The 22724-nt window shown below is 43.8% G+C and overlaps 1 protein-coding gene across 2 annotated transcripts in view; it reads right to left on the bottom strand.

The window, feature by feature from the left end:
* The window catches only part of ARFGEF3 (ARFGEF family member 3), a 175899-nt gene that overhangs the window by 131289 nt on the left and 21886 nt on the right, over window positions 1–22724 (bottom strand). For both annotated transcript variants that reach the window (XM_085879999.1, XM_085880010.1), the window contains exons 12-17: window positions 17715–18553; window positions 15734–15900; window positions 13040–13205; window positions 11264–11380; window positions 3784–3999; window positions 2232–2339 (exon numbers count right to left, since the gene is read on the bottom strand). In XM_085879999.1, the coding sequence (XP_085736125.1) occupies window positions 2232–2339; window positions 3784–3999; window positions 11264–11380; window positions 13040–13205; window positions 15734–15900; window positions 17715–18553 (1613 nt within the window). The remainder of the gene's footprint in view (window positions 1–2231; window positions 2340–3783; window positions 4000–11263; window positions 11381–13039; window positions 13206–15733; window positions 15901–17714; window positions 18554–22724) is intronic.

Genomic DNA, 22724 nt, shown 5'->3' with positions numbered 1-22724 from the left:
ATATATATATATAAAATATAAGACATATAATATAACATATACAATATATACATATAAGAGGTGGTGGTAAACAGCTGTTTTGAAGGCCTGGAGGGAAGTTACATCAGTTAGTCGGGTGTTTGTGTCATTTATGACATCCTTAAAAAAAAGTAACTTTCCTGTTTGGAATGATTTCCAATTTTGTTTGACTGACAGCAGGCAGATGGTAAAAAAATTATCCCACTCTTCTCTGCGCATGTGCTGTTAGGACAAATTCAAAGCTGCACACAGTAGATGTTATGTTAAAATGGCCAGTTTGTTTTCCGATTAGTGTTCAAATTATAACATTCAATTTAAATAAGTTGTTCCGCGATCATAAACTGACAGACATGAACCAATTGCTTCACCGCACTTTTCACTTTGTGTTCGCGGGGTAAAAAATCATCCAGGTGTAGGTCCGGTATCGTCAATCCACATGGGTCAAAAGTCAAAAAAACAATAAGTGTTTTGGCTTGCCATGCCAAAAAGGTCAAAAATAGATGCAAAATTAAAGTTTCTGGTCGACCAAGCATTTAGATTTCAAGAAATCCAGCCAAAACTTGGTACAAAACAAAAATAAAACTCACCACAGCCCCTAAATACGAAGGCAAATAGCTATTAGTCTCGTGTCTTCCTTTCAATTCAGTGGTGAAAGGTCAAAATTGGTCACAGAAATAAGGGTTTTGGGCTGCAGAGCCTTTATGTTTAAACGATCCAGACAACACTTTGGAGAAGAAGTTCGAATTGCGAACATACCCCATGGGAGTTCATTCGTACAACTCTCTGGTGAGCGATAGCATGGACGACAGATAGTTTTTAAATTTGGTAAGATTTTCATTGCATCAGAAAAAGAAACTAGAACAGCTCACAAGAGTGAGGCTAGTTTCATGTCATCATTAGTGACAATTTTGCGTTTGGCATCACCCAGCGCATATAAAAAAAAAAATTTTAAATAACAATTTAAAGAAAATGGGCCGAAAGTGCCGTTTTTCAGCCCAAAGGGCCGGAATCACAATTTGGGCTCAGTTAATGCTTGAGGAATGGTCTCTAGAATATACCTGTCAAGTTTGGTTCGGTTCTGTCCACAAATAACCGAGAAATAACAATTTTAAGAAGATGGGCCGAAAGGGCCGTTTCTCAGCCCAAAGGGCCAGAATCGCACTTTGGGCTCAGTTAATGCCTGAAGAATGGTCTCTGGAATATACCTGTCAAGTTTCGTTTAGTTTTGTGTATGAACAACCGAGAAATAGCAATTTTTTAAAAAATGGGCCAAGAGGGCCGTTTGTCGGTCCAAAATCTTACTTTCGGCTCAGTTACTGCCTGCAGAGTGACCCCAAGAATATACCTTTCAAATTTGGTCCGGTTTCGTTCACGAATAACCGAGAAATAGCAATTTTAAGAAAAATGGACCGAAAGGGCCATTTCTCGGCCCGAAGGGCCGGAATCGCACTTTGGGCTCAGTTAATGCCTGCGCATGTGTCTAGTATATGCCTGTCAATTTTTATCGAATTCTGTTAACGAATAATGGAGAAATAGACGTTCAAATGAACTGTACACAAGAAAAGAGAGAACACGAGCGGCAATTAGACCCCGTGGGGAGGAAGACCCCACGGGGTAAAAAAGATATATATTATCTTATCACAGCACATGATCAAATCAAGTGATTGGTACAGTGCCTTCCTTTAATTTTACAGGGGTCAGAGTGGATACGGAGGAGGGGGGGGATTGGGGGAGACATTTAATTTGCTTGCCATATCTATTCCACAGAGTCAGCAACCACAGGTTGTTTATGAAGTCAACTTTAAGCAAATAATTCTGCATGGGTGACAGCACACAAAGGTCTCCTCTTTACAAAAACTACACTGCATTATAGTTTCTACAAATGAAATACAGATGGGACAGCTGGCCTTAAGGGCCGATCTGATTGATAAGACGCTCAGGAAGACAGCATCACATGCTGGATCAGAAAGCCAGTTTCAGTGTACAATCCAAACCCCTCAGTCATTGAACCCAGGCTAAACAGCTTAACAGCAAGCGCACAACCATTTAAGCTGTCATAAAATCAAGTCTGTTTCTTTGTCACACTGCAAACTGATTTATATTGTTTGGTTAAGTCTGAGACACAGTGTTACAATTTCATTAAGGTATAAATCTGTCGCTTGTCTAACCTGCATGAGAGTTAACAGAACTTTGCCAAAGGGATCCAAACTCACCACGTGACACTTCCAAAGAGTCTTCAGCATCTTTTTCCTCTCCATTCAATGTAAGGCAACAGGCATCTGCCATCCGAGCTACTGCAGCAGCGCAATAGCCCGCTACTCCTGTAACATGAAATAAAATAATTACTGTATTCATAATCATCATCAGGATAATGTCACAACTACAAGCACTTTCATGCATTCGACCAAAGTAAAAAGATACACACAAGGATGCTAAAGATATGTGCACATGTTTATCAATGGAAAAGCAAATGTTGAACAAGGCACAATTAATGGACAGCTTGAGTAGCCGAGGATTTGAGAAGAGCAAGTTGATGTTGGAATATGTGCATCAAAATAGCATCGACACAGATTTCAGAAGCATTCTTCCAAACCCCTTCCACCATTCCCTCCCCCACCCCTTCTGCACCCCCGAAACCTTAAAAAAAATAAAATATGAAAAGAATCAGAGGATAACAAACAACTCATTTGATGCACATTGGTAGGTCAACATGAACCAAGGGATATTCTTGGCTGAGATGGAAAAACCTGGCAGAAGGACAACAGTCTCTGCTGCATTTCACAAATCTCGGCTTTATGGGAGAGTGGCCAGATGGAAGCCACTCCTGAAAAAAGGCACATGACAGCACACTTGGAGTTTGCAAAAAGGCACGTGGAAGACTCTGAGCCCATGAGGCAAAAGATTCTGTGGTCTGATGAGATGAAAATTGAACTCTTTGGCCTGAATGCAAAGCACAACGTCTGGTGGAAGCAGAGCACAGCTCATCACACATCTAACACCATCCCTACCATGAAGCATGGTGGAGGCAGCATCATGCTATGGGGTTGCTGTTCAGCAGCAAGGACTGGGAGACTTGTAAGGAAAGAGGGAACAATGAATGGAGCAAAATACAGGCAAATCCTTGAGGAGAACCTGCTTCAGAGTGCAAAAGACCTAAGACTGTGGTCAAGAATTACGTTTCAACAAGACAATGACCCCAATCATAAAGCCAAAGCAACACTGGAATGGCTTCAGAACAAGAACATGAAAGTCCGTGAGTGACCCAGCCAAAGCCCAGACTTGAATCCCATTGATAATCTGTGGAAAGACTTGAAGATTGCTGTTCACCGACGCTCCCCATTCAACTTGACAGAGCTTGAACAAATATGCAAAGAAGAATGGGAGAAAATCCACAAATCCAGATGTGCAAAGCTGATACAGACGTACCCAAGAAGACGCGAAGCTGTAATCGTTACCAAAGGCACTTCTACATAGCATTGACTCTGGCCGTCCCATTTGTCAGCATTAGTTGGTGAATGTTAAAAAATCCCACGGTGCCCTTCACGAAGAGTAGGCGAGCTATTGTCGACACCTTGAACAAATTCCAAATTCCTGCCGTAACCTACAGAGGACATTGTATGAACGGCACAGTTGCAGCACCCCCCCCCCCCCACCCTCAGCCAATTATGCTACTCACTGCCATGTGATGCACATGAAAGAAGAATAACGAGTACATTTAATAGTTTAAGCAAAGGCAAAGTTTACTTCAACAAAGCAAAGGTATACCAAGATGGCAGCTAATGCGGGCAGCCATACGCAGGCCTGCTAGGCTGTTGGCAATGACATCACGTTCCTGCTGTGTCCGCTCGCGTGCAGCTTCTGAACCAAGGAGGAATTGCCGTGTGGAAGCAGTGGCTGCACCTCGGCCAACAAGTGGGGTGGAAAGCACCTCGATAGTGTGATGCCAGCAGCCAATGAGAATGCTACGTGCGAAGCAGGCACCTTGGAAAAGATGAACTGTGTCAGTAATGAGTTTATGAACCATCAGGAAATCCCAGGAAAGTGCTTCCCATTTGCGAAGTCAGGTAGAAAACCACAATAATACAATGGATGAAATCAACAGAATGTTGATCCAGGTAAGCAAACACTGTGGGAAGCAAGGACAAGCTGACATCTTACAAAGATCTTACTGCAAAGAAGACCTCACCTTGTTCACCCTTCATTTGAGCAAAAGGCTTTTGTTGCAAAATTTTGAAAAGAAAGCAAAAAAGAAAGGTCAGCATCCCCTCACTTCCGATAACAGTTAGCATACTTCAATCAACGTCCTGTTGATTTCGTACATTGTTATAGCTGTCTGCCGATGCAGACAGATACAAGACATAACGATAATACCTTTTCGGTTGCCAAAACCTTGCTAAGAAGACAGGCCTGAGAAGTTTTTTTCCCCTCAAGATATAAATCACAAAGAGAGAGTTTTTGTGCTTGAACGTTGAATCATTAATCAATATGCTGCCTCTTTTGAAGTGTCAAAGCACGTGGGTTTGCAGAGAACTAGCTCAAAGTCCCACGGAAGCAAAATATTTCAATAAAGCCAGACTGCAAAAAAAAATATATATATATATATATATATATATATATATATATATATATATAAATAATACATCAAGCCAGAGTAGGAATACTGTTGTGGGGACGGGTCTCGGTGGCGAGCACGACCGCGAGGTGGAGCAGTAGAGTCGTCTCCACCGAATACCCAGAATTTAGGTCGTGACCCTCGGATAAGTTCAAAAGGCATGAGTCCCTTACAGGACCATGAATCGCCAATAATTTGACCGCGTGGGGTTGGGTTAATTGCCAAACTTCAATATACCTAAGTACCCACGCGGCAAAGCTACCGGGGAATTCACACCCTCGACAGACCTCGAGCGGGACAAGCCGTTATACCATGCCCGAACCGTGTGTAACCCGAGTGGATGGTTACCAAGGCCCGTCGGTCCAAATGAACAATTTACTGCCTCGCTATTTCTCAACACGCACCAAGAAATGACAGGGAATGAGCTGGGACATTCAACAAGAGGGGAATTTATTTACAATAATTGGAGGACGAGGGGAGCACGTCAGGGCAGAGTTATCCGAATAAAGAAGGGAATCAAAAATACAAGCAATTCCTTAAACAATTCTACTTAGAGACAGGGCCCACGGACACACACACAAATACCCCAGAAAGAGATGGATCTCGAGATCTTTATTGCCCCTTCAGCTCGGGAGGGAAGATGAGCTGAGGGAAGAGAACGTGGCTGGCTACCTGGCCACGTTCGCGCGGCTGGACGACCGCACCTTCCTGGAGCACCAGGTGCCAAAGAACGGACCAGGGCAGCCAAACCCAGAGGAGGCGAGACGAGGTGATCTCCCGTGATGAGATGGTCGACCGCTTGTTGTAATGCGCCAGACGAGATGCCTCGGATGCGCAGGATGCAGTCAGCCGCAGACCCAGACAGAAGAGAGCTCGAGCAGACGGGACGCAATCATCAATCTTTTCCCGTCGTTTTTGGGGCTGTGCCCGCTCCCCCGTCGCCTGCTCCCATTAGGTGGATGGCGTGTCGCGGCTCCGCCTTCTTGAAAAGGACCGCCCCGGCTTTGGTCCGCGCGTCACCCATTGGGCGGAAAATGACGCATACCCTTATTTGGCGTGAAGCCAGAACGAAGCGCTCCGTGCCCATATTTGGGGCCAAGCCAGAGCGAAACGCTTCGTGACCATATTTGGTGCGAAATCCACACCGCCTGGGGCATGGAATTCCGCCCACGCACATGTCCACATGCCGGCGAGCACGTGAAGAGCACGGGCAATGCCGCGAGCAGAGGGTTGTTGTTGTTGTTGGGGTAAAAATCCTATCTATAAAATAACTTCGCAGCGCACGTACACTTAATTCCCATTAGACATAGGGGAAAGGGAGCTATCTATCCACATTTACTTAACGAAATAACTGAGCTACGGGGACCTGAATGTTGAGTGCTCATGACTGCCAGATTCGTAACAATACTGCATTTTCTTGAGTTCTGCACATCACAAGGGTCAACACAAATTGGGTGAGCAGTAACAGGGAGATGTATCATAAATTAAGAAAAATAATATTTCCACAAAGAGGTAAAGAAGGGATGAGGATGCGGGAGGGTTGAAAGGGAAAAGTAAAAGGAGATTGGATGGGAGAAAAAGTGGAAAGGACAGGGAGGTTAAAGTTTGACACTTGTGTCGGAAGGATGATGGAAAAGGAGCGGAGGAGAGGAGAGGGGTGGGGGTGGGGGTCAAAAATTCCGCAATTTATTTTTGAATCTATACAAATAAATGTCTGTGTGTGTGTGTGTCTCCTCCATAAATCCAAAACCATGAAATCTCGCAGGAGGGTCCGGCGATATCGATATAATTTTCCATCGATATGCCGGTTTTGGAATTCTGAACATACCAGTACACTGAAAAAGAAATCGATGTTTTTTTAAAAAAAATGGAATATCACCAACAAATCCAAGAAGGTGTTTTATCGTACATGATTTTAAAGGCTTTGATGCACTCGGCTAAACATGGAACAGGAACAGTGAAACGTATGATGTCAAGACGTAACAGGAAGTAAGTGCAATATGTTTTAACTTTTAACCTTCAGCATCCAAGCACTCGTACAATCACGTTTTTCTTTGCCCTCGTGGCTGGTTTTAAAGCAATTGGCAAATTGGTTATTTTATATGAATCGGGTGTGCTTTAGAAATCCTGTGCCAGGTCAGTGATCTGCGATAGCAATACCGGAATGAAAGCGATACCGGTATGATCACACCGGTACAGCGTTCTGCGATAGCACTGGATTCCGACCTGTGCCGATTACCAACATTGATCTCGCTTTAAAACAAAATCATTTTCAACCTGTGTTGAAGCTGGAAGTAAAATAACCGTTCTCATCACGGGGTAAAAAAAAAAAGCCCCATGTGGGAATACTTTGAAAAATTAACATGTGCCGATGATGTGTACGTAATGGACCATGAAACCATTGCGTCTTTTTGGAACCCGAGTAAAAAATAAAAATAAAAATAAAAATGTAATTTTCTTTTTTTTAAGTAATATCGATACGCCGGTACATACCGGTATGACCCCACCGGTATATCGATATCAAAAATAAATAAATCGATATAGACGGAACCTACCTAGCAGCCTGAAACTTTACTTGCAAACAAAGAAAACTCCAAGGAAGTATATGACTGAAAATTGGGTGTTTGGGTTCATTAAAACTCCCTTTTGAAGGTAATTAACGGCCTTATTTAATTATATCCTTAATCAGGCGCATCCTCGGTCACTGCTCTTTATGGGGTCTTAAGGCGTATCCTCGGTAACTTCGTTGGGTCTGAAGCCACCATGTTTTTTGGCCTGCTCAACCATGCCATGACTTGGAACAAGCCGCAACGATTTCTTAATGATGAAGTTTTTTAGTTTTTTTTTCCACTTTCCTCACTCATATTATCAAATGCATGTTCATCATAGCTATGACTCGCTGTATACATCGCTTTTGTACGTGCTATAGTTTTCAAATTAGGAGCCGAGAGCGATTTCGTCCATTACGTGATACGATTTTCCATGATCCACTCTCACGGACTTACTAAGGTGTATCATCAAAATATTATTTCGGGTTGTTTCTGGGTTGTATACAATACGTACTGTAGTCGGTAATCAAACTGACTCCAACCTGCTGATATCGGCCAAGCGTGTGTGTGTGTGTGTGTGTGTGTGTGTGTGTGTGTGTGTGTGTGTGTGTGTGTGTGTGTGTGTGTGTGTTGTTTATAAAGCATAACATTCTCTCTGCCAACTCCCTTTGGATGTTTGGACAATTATATTGAGTGAACCAAAAATTTAGGAACGTACCAAAATTAACCAGCTTCATTGAGCTAAATGATTTAATGCATTCACTGCTTGACCTCGTGCCCTGTTCCCCAGAGGTACTGCCTATCCATAGCATCTGCCAGATCTGTGTATACATTTTTTGGGGGTTTCGTGAGGTGCACGACATGTAATCAAAGCAAATCTGGTGAAAAGCGGACATTTTAAAATAAAGTTAAAACATTTGCGCGGACCGTGAACTGATGTACCACGTGACGCATACACAGATGAGCAGGCAACGTTGTGGATTATCTACAACTTATATTTCATGGGAAATTAAACTTTGCGATGTCTCCAGGGTTGTTCCACATCAAGCAGCATCTCTTTTGTGGAAGAAGTTATTATTTGAACGAATTCGTATTATTTCTTTAACTGCTATGGGTGCTGTGAAAACCCACTTTAAAGTTAAAGGGATCCTATGTGGTATTGCAGTCACAGACTCGCCAGCTGTTCCTCATCAACCATTTAATTGGAGTGCTTGCTTAAGTGCTGAAGCCAATTGCTGGGCGCCCACGAGCAGTACCGCGCTAAGTCATTCTGAGCGAATCGTTCACTCACCCGGGATGCTTTTGCCAGGTTCCATCATCCCGGGCGAGTGCTTCGTGCTCCGTCATCCCGGGCGAGTGCTTCGTGCTCCGTCATCCCGGGCGAGTGCTTCGCGCTCCGTCATCCCGGGCGAGTGCTTCGCGCTCCGTCATCCCGGGCGAGTGCTTCGCGCTCCGTCATCCCGGGCGAGTGCTTCGCGCTCCGTCATCCCGGGCGAGTGCTTCGCGCTCCGTCATCCCGGGCGAGTGCTTTGCGCTCCGTCGTCCCGGGCGAGTGGTCCGCGCTCTGTCATCCTGAGTGAGTTGTGAAATAACACCCGATTTCCGAGTCATTTGGCGTATTAACGTATTTTCTAAATTACCGAGCCAAATTTTTTTTTCCCACCCTTCATTTTCCATGCAGCTGTTTATGAAGAATAATGTGTTTTAACATCTCCCTGAAACGTCTTTATAAATGTAACATTGTTTTTCGTTGAAAGCTACTCAATGTTTCTGGGTTGTATACAATACGTACTGTAGTCGGTAATCAAACTGACTCCAACCTGCTGATATCGGCCAAGCGTGTGTGTGTGTGTGTATGTGTATGTGTATGTGTATGTGTATGTGTGTGTGTGTGTGTGTGTGTGTGTGTGTGTGTGTGTGTGTGTGTGTGTGTGTGTGTGTGTGTGTGTGTGTGTGTGTGTGTGTGTGTGTGTGTGTGTGTGTGTGTGTGTGTTGTTTATAAAGCATAACATTCTCTCTGCCAACTCCCTTTGGATGTTTGGACAATTATATTGAGTGAACCAAAAATTTAGGAACGTACCAAAATTAACCAGCTTCATTGAGCTAAATGATTTAATGCATTCACTGCTTGACCTCGTGCCCTGTTCCCCAGAGGTACTGCCTATCCATAGCATCTGCCAGATCTGTGTATACATTTTTGGGGGTTTCGTGAGGTGCACAACATGTAATCAAAGCAAATCTGGTGAAAAGCGAACATTTTAAAATAAAGTTAAAACATTTGCGCGGACCGTGAACTGATGTACCACGTGACGCATACACAGATGAGCAGGCAACGTTGTGGATTATCTACAACTTATATTTCATGGGAAATTAAACTTTGCGATGTCTCCAGGGTTGTTCCACATCAAGCAGCATCTCTTTTGTGGAAGAAGTTATTATTTGAACGAATTCGTATTATTTCTTTAACTGCTATGGGTGCTATGAAAACCCACTTTAAAGTTAAAGGGATCCTATGTGGTATTGCAGTCACAGACTCGCCAGCTGTTCCTCATCAACCATTCAATTGGAGTGCTTGCTTAAGTGCTGAAGCCAATTGCTGGGCGCCCTCGAGCAGTACCGTGCTACGTCATTCTGAGCGAATCGTTCACTCACCCGGGATGCTTTTGCCAGGTTCCATCATCCCGGGCGAGTGCTTCGTGCTCCGTCATCCCGGGCGAGTGCTTCGTGCTCCGTCATCCCGGGCGAGTGCTTCGTGCTCCGTGCTCCGTCATCCCGGGCGAGTGCTTCGCGCTCCGTCATCCCGGGCGAGTGCTTCGCGCTCCGTCATCCCGGGCGAGTGCTTCGCGCTCCGTCATCCCGGGCGAGTGCTTCGCGCTCCGTCATCCCGGGCGAGTGCTTCGCGCTCCGTCATCCCGGGCGAGTGCTTCGCGCTCCGTCATCCCGGGCGAGTGCTTCGCGCTCCGTCATCCCGGGCGAGTGCTTCGCGCTCCGTCATCCCGGGCGAGTGCTTCGCGCTCCGTCATCCCGGGCGAGTGCTTCGCGCTCTGTCATCCCGGGCGAGTGGTTCGCGCTCCGTCATGCCGGGCGAGTGCTTTGCGCTCCGTCGTCCCGGGCGAGTGGTCCGCGCTCTGTCATCCTGAGTGAGTTGTGAAATAACACCCGATTTCCGAATCATTTGGCGTATTAACGTATTTTCTAAATTACCGAGCCAAATTTTTTTTTTCCCACCCATCATTTTCCATGCAGCCGTTTATGAAGAATAATGTGTTTTAACATCTCCCTGAAACGTCTTTATAAATGTAACATTGTTTTTCGTTGAAAGCTACTCAATGTTTCTGGGTTGTATACAATACGTACTGTAGTCGGTAATCAAACTGACTCCAACCTGCTGATATTGGCCAAGCGTGTGTGTGTGTGTGTGTGTGTGTGTGTGTGTGTGTGTGTGTGTGTGTGTGTGTGTGTGTGTGTGTGTGTGTGTGTGTGTGTGTGTGTGTGTGTGTGTGTGTTGTTTATAAAGCATAACATTCTCTCTGCCAACTCCCTTACCCCCACCCCTCTCTCTCTTTGATCCATTCTTGCTTTACCCCCTCCCAATACAGTGCAGCACCCTCCTCCCACACCTCTCTCACTCTCCCCTTCTCTCTCTACATATCCGGACAGTGGTTATGTCTGGACGGTGTTTGTCTCCAGACGTGTCTAGGCAGTGTTTTTCTCTGGATCGCTTGGCACTGGACGCATCCAGTCGGTATTTGTCTCCGGACGGCTTGGCTCCGGATGTGTCTGAGAGGTGTTTGCCTCTGGGAGGTATTTAGAGTATGACCAGTAGAAAATGGATTTCAGACATTATTTTGTCTCCCTCTTCACTGTTATTCTTTATTCTGTGCAGAAGCATTTTCTCCCCCTCCCCTCTCCCCGCCCCCCTCTAAGTATTCCCATCAGCAAAGCGACAGGTGGTATTTGCTAGTACATAATATGGAGATAGCCCAAAGCACAGAAGTACCAACATGTTGTTGAACCAAACAATAAAGCTGAATCATAACAATTAATTGATCATGATGAAAGAGCAAGCTTTTTGCTTTCATACCAGCAGCAGCACTGTCATTTTGCACCTCCCCTTGACGAGTCGTGTTCAGAGGGGACTGGCCTGCAACCTCGAATACCAACTGTCCCCCGATGGCAGTACTGCCCAGCCCATCAATGTCTGCAGACATGTTTGAGGACAAACCGTATTACCGGCTTTGAAACTTAAAAAATATACACGTGGAAACTCATAGGAAAGATCACACAGTTCAGCGCATCACACCTGGCATTATCATTTTTGATCGAAAGACATTTAAATTAATGAAAGAGATGTCCATCAGAAGAGAGAGGTTAACGGATTCAGAAATGTTAAATAGAGAAAAAAGAACCAAAATAAGGAAGGTCAGTGGGAAGAGATAACATAATATATAATAAGTTTGGTGCCTGGCATGAGATCGAGGAAAGCTACTACATTGCCAAAATGAAGAGCCATGTTGGATGAACAGACAGAAAACGTGCAATAATCATCTCCGGCCTGAAAGGGTATGTATGTATGTATGTATGTATGTACGTGAGACTTGCATGGCTTAAAGGGAATGTTCAATGATGTGCAAAAGTAAATATATATATATATATATATATATATATATATATATATATATATATATATATATATATATATATATATATATATATATATAGTAATCCTTTCCAAATTCAGAGTGATAGTGCTGTTGCCTGCCCATTTCTGGAATCAGGGATTGTAGTACACGTGTCGGAATAATCCACAAAGCGTAACTGAGGGACATCCAAGCAATCCATTGATGTAGTCCAAGAGAAGGATCGTCTCCAGGATGCTGCTTTGGGGAACACTTGCCGCAATGCAAATAAATGAAATAACTTTTGAAAAGTCAAACCTTCGGATGCATGTGCAGGTACATGTTTTGCCCTTTCCCTTTCCAATCGCTTTTATCATGCATGTCCCCTTTACCAATCCCACCTCACCCCTCCCTCACAAATTCTGTCATTTGAAACTCTAAATAATGATAAACAAGACACAATTTGATGTCGCGACGTCGACCGATATGCCTCCACCCACATTAAGGTTTTGCTTACTCTAACTTTGACCGAAAACCTCAAGACCATTTGACCTTAATGTCTAATCTGTACATACTCATCATGGTACATGTACTTAGTTAACTTCAGATCCCTACGTCAACATTTTTACCGAACATGACCTCTGATCTTTGTCCTCTTGACCCTAAAATCTCATCAGTTCAACTTTGCATCATTATTCATACTTGTACCAAGTTTAGCTTTGATCCCTTCAGCAATTCTTAAGGTATCATGGTAACAAAAACCTAAAAACCTATCACGGACGGATGCACGGACAGAAGACCGGACGGACAACCCGAAAACATAATGCCTCCGCCGACGATAAAAAAAAAAGGTTACGAGGCTACTTGACTGTCATGTCCTCATGGCTCTGTAATCTTGTGCTGCTACATATTCTTGGAGGCTCATGTTCGGGTAGATAAGAATGTTATAATGTCAGGGTGGGGATAGATGAGGACAATTGCCTTTTTCTCCACCTGACTTGCATTGTTTAAAGGGAAGAAATGTTTGTGGTTTCTGATGATGACAGCATTAACTGATAGGAAAAGTTGTTAAAGTTACAGCAGAGAGCTTTCTGGTTACGACTATTAGTCGTACTCTGACTATTAGAACTACTCGTTTAGCGACCATTTTTCGGTATTAGGGAGTTAGTTAAGAGGTCCAAAAAGTGAGAGAAGGTGTAGGGTTAAGGGTGGCATGGGTGTTAAGGCAGAGTGTTTCTTACCTGTAAGGAAGGCAATGAGCGGTGAGGCATTTTCTTGCCGGCTGCCCCGATATCCTGCCTCAGCAAGCATGTTGTGCTGCCTGACACGGTTGTATGCTTCTTCGAGCCACGCCGATGGCATAGGCAAGGCCGAACCAGCTTCTTGTACCATCTGCACAAACTCTCGCTACACCGAACATGCAGCATTACGGAGAGTTACCCGACACAGCTGCAGCATCAATTATGTCTATACGGATTGCAAATGAAAGAGCACATCACGCATCTTGTGGAACGACAAGCACTGGTGAACAAATACATTGTGTGCATCCACCATCAATACCCTCCTTTTTCTTCTCCATTCTCCGCTCTTTCTTCAATTCCACCCCCTACCTCCACTTTCAAAGGGCCATAATTTTGGAGCACAGTTAAAACATTTCTTTTTAAATGGTTTAACACTGTGGATGTAATGTTCCACCTTTGCCGATTACGAGAGCCATTTATTAATTATCTGCACCAACGAAGGTTGACGGAGGTTGTGTTTTCACCCCCAATCTGTCTGTCTGTCTGTCTGTGAGCAGGATATCTCAAAAAGTTGTGGACGGATTCAGTCGAAATTTGGTGCACACGTTTGGTGTGTGACAAGGACGACACAATTCGATTTTGCTGAAGATCCGGATCTGGATACTCGAATTTTCATTGATTCTTCACCGTTGAGAGATAGGGTCAAAACCAATGTACTGTATAGAATGCTATTTCAAAAAGTTGAGGACAAGTTTATGACAAAACTTGGTGGAAGAGTTGGTTCAGCGACAAGAACAAGCCGATCAAATTTTGGTTCAGGTCTGGATTCAGATCTGGCCCATCAGTGGGACAAAAAATGTAAACTGCTCAGCCTGGCGGAGGTATGCACTCGACCGAGTGTTGTTCTAGTTACGCAGATATGGTTGGGGAGAGAGGAGGCCATTCAAATTTCGACCAAATTTTTGAGAAAATGAAAAGGAGGAAGCATGATATAAGAGAAAAGGGAAGGGTGAGGAGAGTGTGGGAGGAGTGGGAAGAAAAGGGGAAGAAGTTGTACAGAGATAGGAGTAAGTGGCATGAAGGAAAACGGCATATACATACTGTATAATATATCTCATGGAGAAGGGGTGGAGGGGGTAGGATACAAAAATTGAACCTTTTTTGCACCCGAATTAAATCAGATCTTGGTCCATCATGCTCATTCCATCCATTTTTGCTTGATGGTAGTAATTATATACAGTACTGGCGGAGCCCACTATTCGCAGGGGATACGTTCCTGAAAAATACCGCGAATGTCGGGGAATTGTTTGAATAAAAAAGATTTATTTTTTTTACATGGTCGAGGCTCATGGAAGAGCAATTACACAGAACAAATCAGGACACAACACAACAAGGAACAGCAGGAGAAAGGGGAAAACACCAACAGCAGGGCAGAGGGATAAAGTAGTTGGAGACGGACAAACAAGGGATGCAGGTAATGATGAGGGGTAAGGGAGAACACAAAGGATACAGCAAGCAAAATTGTGTTTGACAAGTTTATGATTTTGTCAAGGTCTCGGGAGAGGTAAGAGGCCTGTCTGTCAGAAGGATGAGAGATGTCACGGCAGAGTAGAGTGGGGTCATCAGCAAAGAGATAAAGAGGATTTTCCAGAGAATCAGTGAGATGATTGATGAAGATTACAAATAACATGGGGCCTAGAACACTGCCTTTGGGTACTCCAGCCTTGATAGGGAGAGGAGATGAAAGGGTTCCGTTGAGAGCCACACGTTGATTGCAAGAGGGGACAAAGCAAAGTAATCCGAGAGTGGAGTTGGCCGTGGATTCCATGGGCAGACAGTTTAGAGAGCATGAGAAGATGACAGACTGTATCAAAAGCTCGAGATACAGTATGTCCAGAGAGACTGTGCTGATCTCATGTCTGATGTTGAGGGCCTCCACAATTGTTGGGAGAGTAGAAGCAGCGTGTCTAAGGTGGAGTGATCAGGTCTGAATCCGAATTGATGATCTGAGAGTTGGCTGTTGGACAAAAGAAATGATTTCATGTCAACTGCGATGATAGATTCCATGACCTTGCTGCTGATTGGATGTGCAGTCGGCTAATTGGGCTGTAGTTAAGGGGATCCGTTTTTTCACCTTTTTATGCAATGCTGTGATATTTGCCGATTGCCTATTTCCGAGGTGTACATAGGAGACCAGTCCTGAAGTGTTCAATAAATAAATAAATAACTAACGTGAATATGCGAAGCACGAATGTTGAAGCAGGTCACACTTTATGAGTCGCGAATAGCAAATCCGCTAATAGCGGGGTCTAACAGTATTTGTCTTTCCATAGAAGACGTTTCACTCAACAATGTACAGTAAATTTTTCGGAAGAATGGCAGAACAGCCTAGACTTAGAGGGATGTGCACTCACCTCTAAGTTGTCTAACCTGGGTCGAAATCTCGACCCAGCTACAAACTGCCATCTTGATTTTTCAAATGCAGGGCGATCATTAATGTGTGGGCTGTCCGACGGAGAGACATGAAGTTGAATGACCCATCTGTTAACTTTGGTTGCTGGTGGGCATTAAAGATCCCACAAGTGTCTTTCACAAAGAGGAGGCAAGTTATCGCCGGCACCCAGAAAAAAACAAAAACTACATAAATCCTTGCCCGGGCTGACGGAGCTCTGTGATGTCTGGTTTGGGTCAGACCTGAGAGACGGGTGGACGGTGGCAGCGCCCACGATAGTAATCAGAGTGGACGAACTTGAGATTGAGTAGGAGCACGTGCGCAGCCAACACGTACATGCCGTCTCCGCACAGTAACGTGGCCCGTGCCACCAGCCGCTGACTTTTAGCTTTGGTAGCGCTCAAGACTCCTGGGGTTTGCGGTGTGAATGGGATGAGAAATGTGATGAATAATTACCATATTTTACATCAGCTTCAACCAAAATAAATGGTATAGATATCCATGGTAGAAAATATCGACATCCATGGTAGAAAATGAGGAGAATGATGCACCATGCTGCAACAAGTTAATAAACTCGGTTTATATTTCATCAAGAAACCAGCGCTAGAAATGTCACACAATGAAGAAAATGAATTAACAGGCAAGAGAAATGTGAAAAAGCAGCAGAAAAAATGTCAGCACAGCAAAAATAACTAAATATAATGGAAATCTGGTTCATTTTGATCAAATATCGATTCTGGCATTTAAGAAGCGATTATTTCTTTATTGCCCTTTCCCTCATTAATGTAATCAATTTACTCATTTGAAGTATCCCAACCCCATTATTATTATTATTATTATTATTATTTTAATTTACAAAATTAATTCAATCTAAATTAACATCTATATCATCCCTTTATAATTAGTTTACAACTGATTATGAAATGTGCATCTCCCCTATGCCATCCTCCATTACTGAACCCACACACCCTCCCTGCCAGTTTAGGCATTTGAGTGTCAATAACTGATTGTTATTATGGTGTGAGAGTCAACCTTGATGGCAAGGATTGACAGGGTTCAAGGGTCAAGCAAGAATGGACAGGGTTCAAGGGTCAAGCAAGAATGGACAGGGTTCAAGGGCCAAGCAAGGATTGACAGGGTTCAAGGGTCAAGCAAGGATTGATGGGGTTCAAGGGTCAAGCAAGAATGGACAGGGTTCAAGTAAGGATTGACTGGGTTCAAGTAAGGATTGACTGGGTTCAAGGGTCAAGCAAGGATTGATGGGGGTCAAGGGTCAAGCAAGAATGGACAGGGTTCAAGGGTCAAGTAAGGATTAATGGGGTTCAAGGATCAAGCCTGAATTGCGAAGGCATCCCCGCATGTAAAGTGAAAGTCCAAAAACAAGTATGCATTGAAACAGATCTCAATTCACATTCAGACGGAATCGACAGGACATTGATCGAGATATGCAAACCGCCATGGGAAGCAAGGAGTAGGTGACGTTTCGAGCAGTAACCCTTCGTCGGAGTAAACCTTTGTCTTTGCTCGAATGAAGGATTATTGCCCGGAACATCAGCTTCTCCTTGCTTCCCATGGCGGTGAGCATACTCGATCAAGGTCCTGTTGATTTAATCCATCGTTCTACCTGTTTGCTGACACAGATTGACACGAGCCTTCACCAGCAACATTAGTTCTTCATTCTTTATATTTAAATTCCCACTTTGGTCAAAAATGTTTTTACGAGGTGGTCAATGTTGAACATCAGGGGGTGAGGGTGGGGGGAGGGAGGTGTGGGTGGGGGGGGGGGAGAGGTGAGATTTGCAATAAATTTGTGTCCACGCAAAAAAAAAAAATCTTGATACTCCACATGTTAAATGTGTTTATCATTGTTTAGTACGGTGTATCACACTAAGCCATTTACAGGATGCGGTTACTTTTGGCCTGTTCCCATCAATGTAACGCCCGCAAAATAAACCAACCTCCATCGGGCTGCACGAGTTCAACAAGTTACAAACTCAGCAGAAAAAGTGGGAAAAAAATCCCTTAAAAGCATAATCCCTTGACAAGGACTATCAGTCTTCTGCTCTCATTCTTGGGATAATGAGAAAAAAGGTTTATATTATTATTATTATTATTATTTTTAAAGGATGGTAAACTGGAGTGCCAAGCTCCATCCAGAGTATTGTTTAATGCATCAGATGTGGAAGAAAATGGGTGATATACAGTGATGACAGCCAGGCCCACCAGCACAAAAGTTGGAGGCAAGGGCCTGCAGCCTTCGATCAAGCTCAGGACTGCTGGGTGCTGCTAACAACCTGGGCAGTCCAGATTCTAGTGCCCGCAGGAAGAGACGCGCCCGTTCACACTCAGCTTCCATTGCCCGCACAAGGCGTTGAGAGAGCCGTCCCACACCCACAGGACATCCATCCCTGCCCCAAGTACCTCCATACAACCATGCAGAGTTAGGTCCTGGGATCTCTGTCATAGCATCATCGTCATCAACGAGTGAAAGGTTCTCAGAGGAACCGAGCTCAGAGGCGTCCGAACGAGCAGAGTCTCGCTCGACAAGTGTAGAATAGCGGTCACAGGAATCGAGTTCAGCCCTGTTGCTCTCCACTTCCTCTGGAGGCCGAAGCTGCCCACCCGCTGCCATTAAATCCCCAATAACTTCAGGAGGAAGGTGGGCACGAGGTTGGAATGGTGGCGGAGGTAGTGGTGGTTGTGGAGGTGGCGGAATAATTTGTGTTGTAATTCCATCATGACCATCTTCGGCTCCAGTCTTCACACTGATAGGAGTCGAGACAGATGTGCCATTGTCTTCCAAAGCGTTCCACTCAGGAGGCAGAACCTTACTGAGGCGTTGAGCATTCGAAAGAGTTACAGCTATTCCAGTTCCTTCTACTGGAGGAACTGGAGCAAGTTCATCAGCATGAATTAGCAGGTGTGTGACCTGTGATGCAGACAACCCCTCGCCTCGAGATATTTCTTCGAGTGATGCAACAAGCCTAGACACGCAGGCAACAGAGGCACGGCAGGCTTCGGGGCCTCCACCAAGGCTTGCCTCGCACACGCCATCGAGCATTCTGAAAAAAGGATGAATGGAAAGAAGACCAAGGAAACACTGATGTTCACAACAATTTTGCTTAAGGACACAACAATATATGCTCTTCCAACTGGTTGCCTTCATTACCACCACCACAATCCACATGGATCCATATTTTATGAACTGTTTTCTCATCTTAAAATATCCGTGATAAAACCTCCTCCTTCTCCTCCTCCTCTTCCTCCTTCGTATGCAGCACAAAACTGCGGGTAGCATCACTGGCTAAGGGCATGGATGTGCCGCTGATGCAATGCCCCTATTACTAATACATTGGAACTCCATTTGCCGACCTCGGAAGGATGACAGGTTGAGTCAACCCCACCTGGTGTTAATTCGACGGATGACAGGGGCTCGACCTCAGGACCCTAAGATCCAAAGCCAGCCACCCTAACCGCTAAGCCAACCCACGGCCCTGATATAACCAATACCTTGTCACTATTCCTAAATCTAGACCAATTGCTCACTTCTCCTTTGTTCTCCCCTTCTCCTTTATGAACAATCAACTCCTTCGCGTGGAATCACCTCCTCAGCCATGCATTTATGCTAATTCCTCCAATCCTTTCGGATGACGACCCACTACCATCTCTGGCTGTTCCCCATCCCAACTCAAGATCATTTCTATTCACATTATTATTTTTTCTTCATTTGTATGCTTATGTTGTCTGTTTAGCCCTCCTAGTGGGCCCGATGGTCCAAATGTCCATTGGTCTTCATGGCCTTGTGGCATATCTGCCTGCCACTTGAGCATTCGCTTGCCTTTTCACAAAGCCCAGACGAGATTGGGCGAGGGCAGGGATTAAACGTTCATTATTATTATTATTGCCAAATGATACTACGATTATTATTGTTGTTATTATGAGTATTAATTAATAGATGTTGGTACACAAGCGCCAGCCAGAGTGACCGCTATATTCGTTGTCTGTGTGTCTGTCTGTTGGGTAGTCGATCCAGTCGAAAAAAAAAAATTCTTTTGAGATTTGTTCTACCCTTATTATCAGTATTTAAAATGGCGATTTCAGTTAATACAATGGCGATTTCGATGAAACTTGGTTGGTAGGTTCATACCATGACCAAGTTGTGTGAAAATGAGAACCGTTGCTATGGCCACCACCGTTGCCAAGCAACGGGACTTTGATTTTTTTGAAAAATCATAAAAAATTAATTTTTTCGAAAATCAAAAATCAGGCCACGAGCGACTGTGGGCAGTACATTCAGCCATATTGTCAAAAATTTCCAGCCGGATCCTATGAAAACTGTCGGAGAAGAGAGACTTTGAATGAACCCTGGTCGAAAACAATAAAATAACGAAGTTTGTTATATCTCAGAGACTATGAGTTAGATGTACATGAAACTGGTATGGCAGGTTCATGGTATTGCCTAGTTATGTGTGAGAAAGAATCGTTGCTATGGACCCCTCCGTTGCCGAGGAACGGCCGAAAAACTTCTAAATGTGGGGGTATTTTAACGAAAAAACAATCTGCAGCATTAACCCTTGAAGCGAGAATCATTAATTTTCTTGTGCTTAATCCTCAGGTCATTCCCCATCGAACAGACCCATCGCGTCAGGTTCTACTGGGTAGTCGACTACCCATGTCCGCCTACCGGCTTGTCTGTCTGTATGTCTGTTCGGTCCAGTGCTCCATTAATACAATGGCGATTTCGATGAAACTTGGTGGGTAGGTTCATACCATGACCAAGTTGTGTGCAAATGAGAACCCTTGCCATGGACACCACCGTTGCCTAGCAACGGGACTTTGAATTTTTTGAAAAATCATGAAAAATTTATTTTTTCGAAAATCAAAAATCGGGCCACGAGCGACTATGGGCAGTACATTCAGCCATATTGTCAAAAATTTGCAGTCGGATCCTATGAAAACTGTCGGAGAAGATAGACTTTGAATGAACCCTGGTCGAAAACAATAAAAAAACGAAGTTCGTTATATCTCAGAGACTATGAGTCAGATATACATGAAACTGGTAGGGTAGGTTCATGGTATGTCCTAATTATGTGTGAGAAAGAACCGTTGTTATGGACCCCTCCATTGCCTAGCAACGGCTGAAAAACCTCTAAATGTGGGGGTATTTTAACGAAAAAACAATCTGCAGCATTAACCCTTGAAGCGAGAATCATTAATTTTCTTGTGCTTAATCCTCAGGTCATTCCCCATCGAACAGACCCATCGCGTCAGGTTCTATTGGGTAGTCGACTACCCATGTCCGCCTACCGGCTTGTCTGTGTGTCTGTCTGTCTGTCCAGAGCATAACTCCGTGGACTTTGATCCGATCTTGATGAAACTTGGTTATGTGTGCGATATCAATGTCGAGTTGTTTTCCTGGATGAGGGCGTGGCTACGCCCATTGTGGGCGGAGCCACGCCCAAAAAATAGCCATTTTTCGGGGGTTGTCGGATTAAAAATCTATCTTCTCCTTGGGAATTGACTGAATGGAATGGGTTCTTCGGTATTTGAATAGCAAAATCAATTATCTAAAACTTGCCATCCGATTTTTCATTTTCGTCCCAAGGTCAAGGTCACAAGGTCAAAAACTTAGAAAAATGCGAATTTTGACATAAAAATCATACGACCGCCCAAACTTTGAGAGCGAGGAAAACAATATTTTTTATGCATAATCTTGAGGTCATTCCCCACCTAAAGTCTTGAAACCATTTTGCTCTATCTTGAACACCTTGCCCGTGGCGCCCCCTTCAAGTTTGTTTTTACGCTGATTTCATCAAAGTATGGATAATCCGAGGAGTGCGAAATGCCATATAGCCTATATGACGTTATATTGTCCCTGGAATGTTCCAGAGGAAGTTTTGCACCAAAGGTCATAATCCTTGACCTTTGACCTTTAAAGGCCACAAAGGTCAAATTTTCAAAGTTGTGGGAATCGAACCGGGTTTTCGACCTTCTTCAACGAACTAACTCCAATAAGCTATAGCACGTATCCTGTTTCCTTATTTTAATGTCCACAACATTGTTTTGTGACCTTTAAAGGTTATGCAAAGGTCAAATTTTGAAAGTTGTTGAACGAAACCGGGTTTTCAACATTTTGCAGCTAATAACCCGTCACCCGTACCACATCATGTTGATCATTTTTATAACTTGGTCAAACATTATCACATTGTCTCATCCTTGACTTCTGAAACAATCTACATCGTCAAATACCGCTCGTGAACCATTGTCGTCTTCAGACTTGTTTTGTTACAATGTTACCATTGTTTTTGTTATTTTGAAATTAGAATGCCATGCTGTCAATACACGTTCACATGGCGTGTGTTTAAAACATACAAATTCTTCTGAGTTATTCACAGTTAATTATCCTAATCAACTCAGGAGATCATGACGATGATTTTGGTGGATCATACTCAATCCACATCAGAAAGCTCTAGTAGAACTCCACAAAATAAATGCCCCCCCCCCCCAACTTCATCCATTTATGGTAGATTTGTTTATCTAATAACAAACCTTCATCTGGCAATTTCTTATTTGCCTTTTCCTCTTCCCCACCAATTATGCGTTAACCTCGTCTGCGTCTTGAACATGCCTCGAACTTTGAACACATTTAAATCCATATTTTTGGCTACAAATAGGTTCTAAACTTTTGCAGAAGAAAGAAAAACAAAAAGTAAAACTAGAAAGCATCTGAAAATGCAAAGGCCATCCGCATCCACTTTGTATTTCGACTTCTTCTTCTTCCACATGCTAAACATGATGAAAACAGCTAAAAAAGAAATACAAAAATATTGACGATTTTAAGCGACCTTGACCTTAAAAGCAATAGGCTTCATTGACCCAGGACGTAAACCCTGCTCAGATTTCAAGTCAATCAGATGGAAATTGATTGTGACCTTGACCTTTTGACCTTCTTGACAGAACACAGGTTACACTTTATGAACTGGGTCATATTGGGTCACTGACATATTATGACTGATATTTTATGCAACCTAGACCTCTGACCTTTTGATCAAAAAAAACCCCCCCCAAAAAAATAATCAGCTTCCAGCTTTTGATTGGTGAACCAATTCAGCGACCGAACATGCAAATTCTTAAAATTTCAGGTCAATTGGATAAAAATTTTCGATTTTATGTGAGGTTGACTTTGACCTTTTGACCAAATTATTAATTTATTTTCTCCATATTCTCATAACA

The sequence above is a fragment of the Eptatretus burgeri genome, chromosome 1 (assembly GCF_056783735.1).
Source record: "Eptatretus burgeri isolate ZD-2024b chromosome 1, Ebu_testis_v1, whole genome shotgun sequence".
In the NCBI taxonomy this organism is placed as follows: Eukaryota; Metazoa; Chordata; class Myxini; order Myxiniformes; family Myxinidae; genus Eptatretus; species Eptatretus burgeri.
The sequence above is the reverse complement of the archived record's forward strand: the minus strand, read 5'-3'. Positions and strand labels throughout refer to the sequence as shown.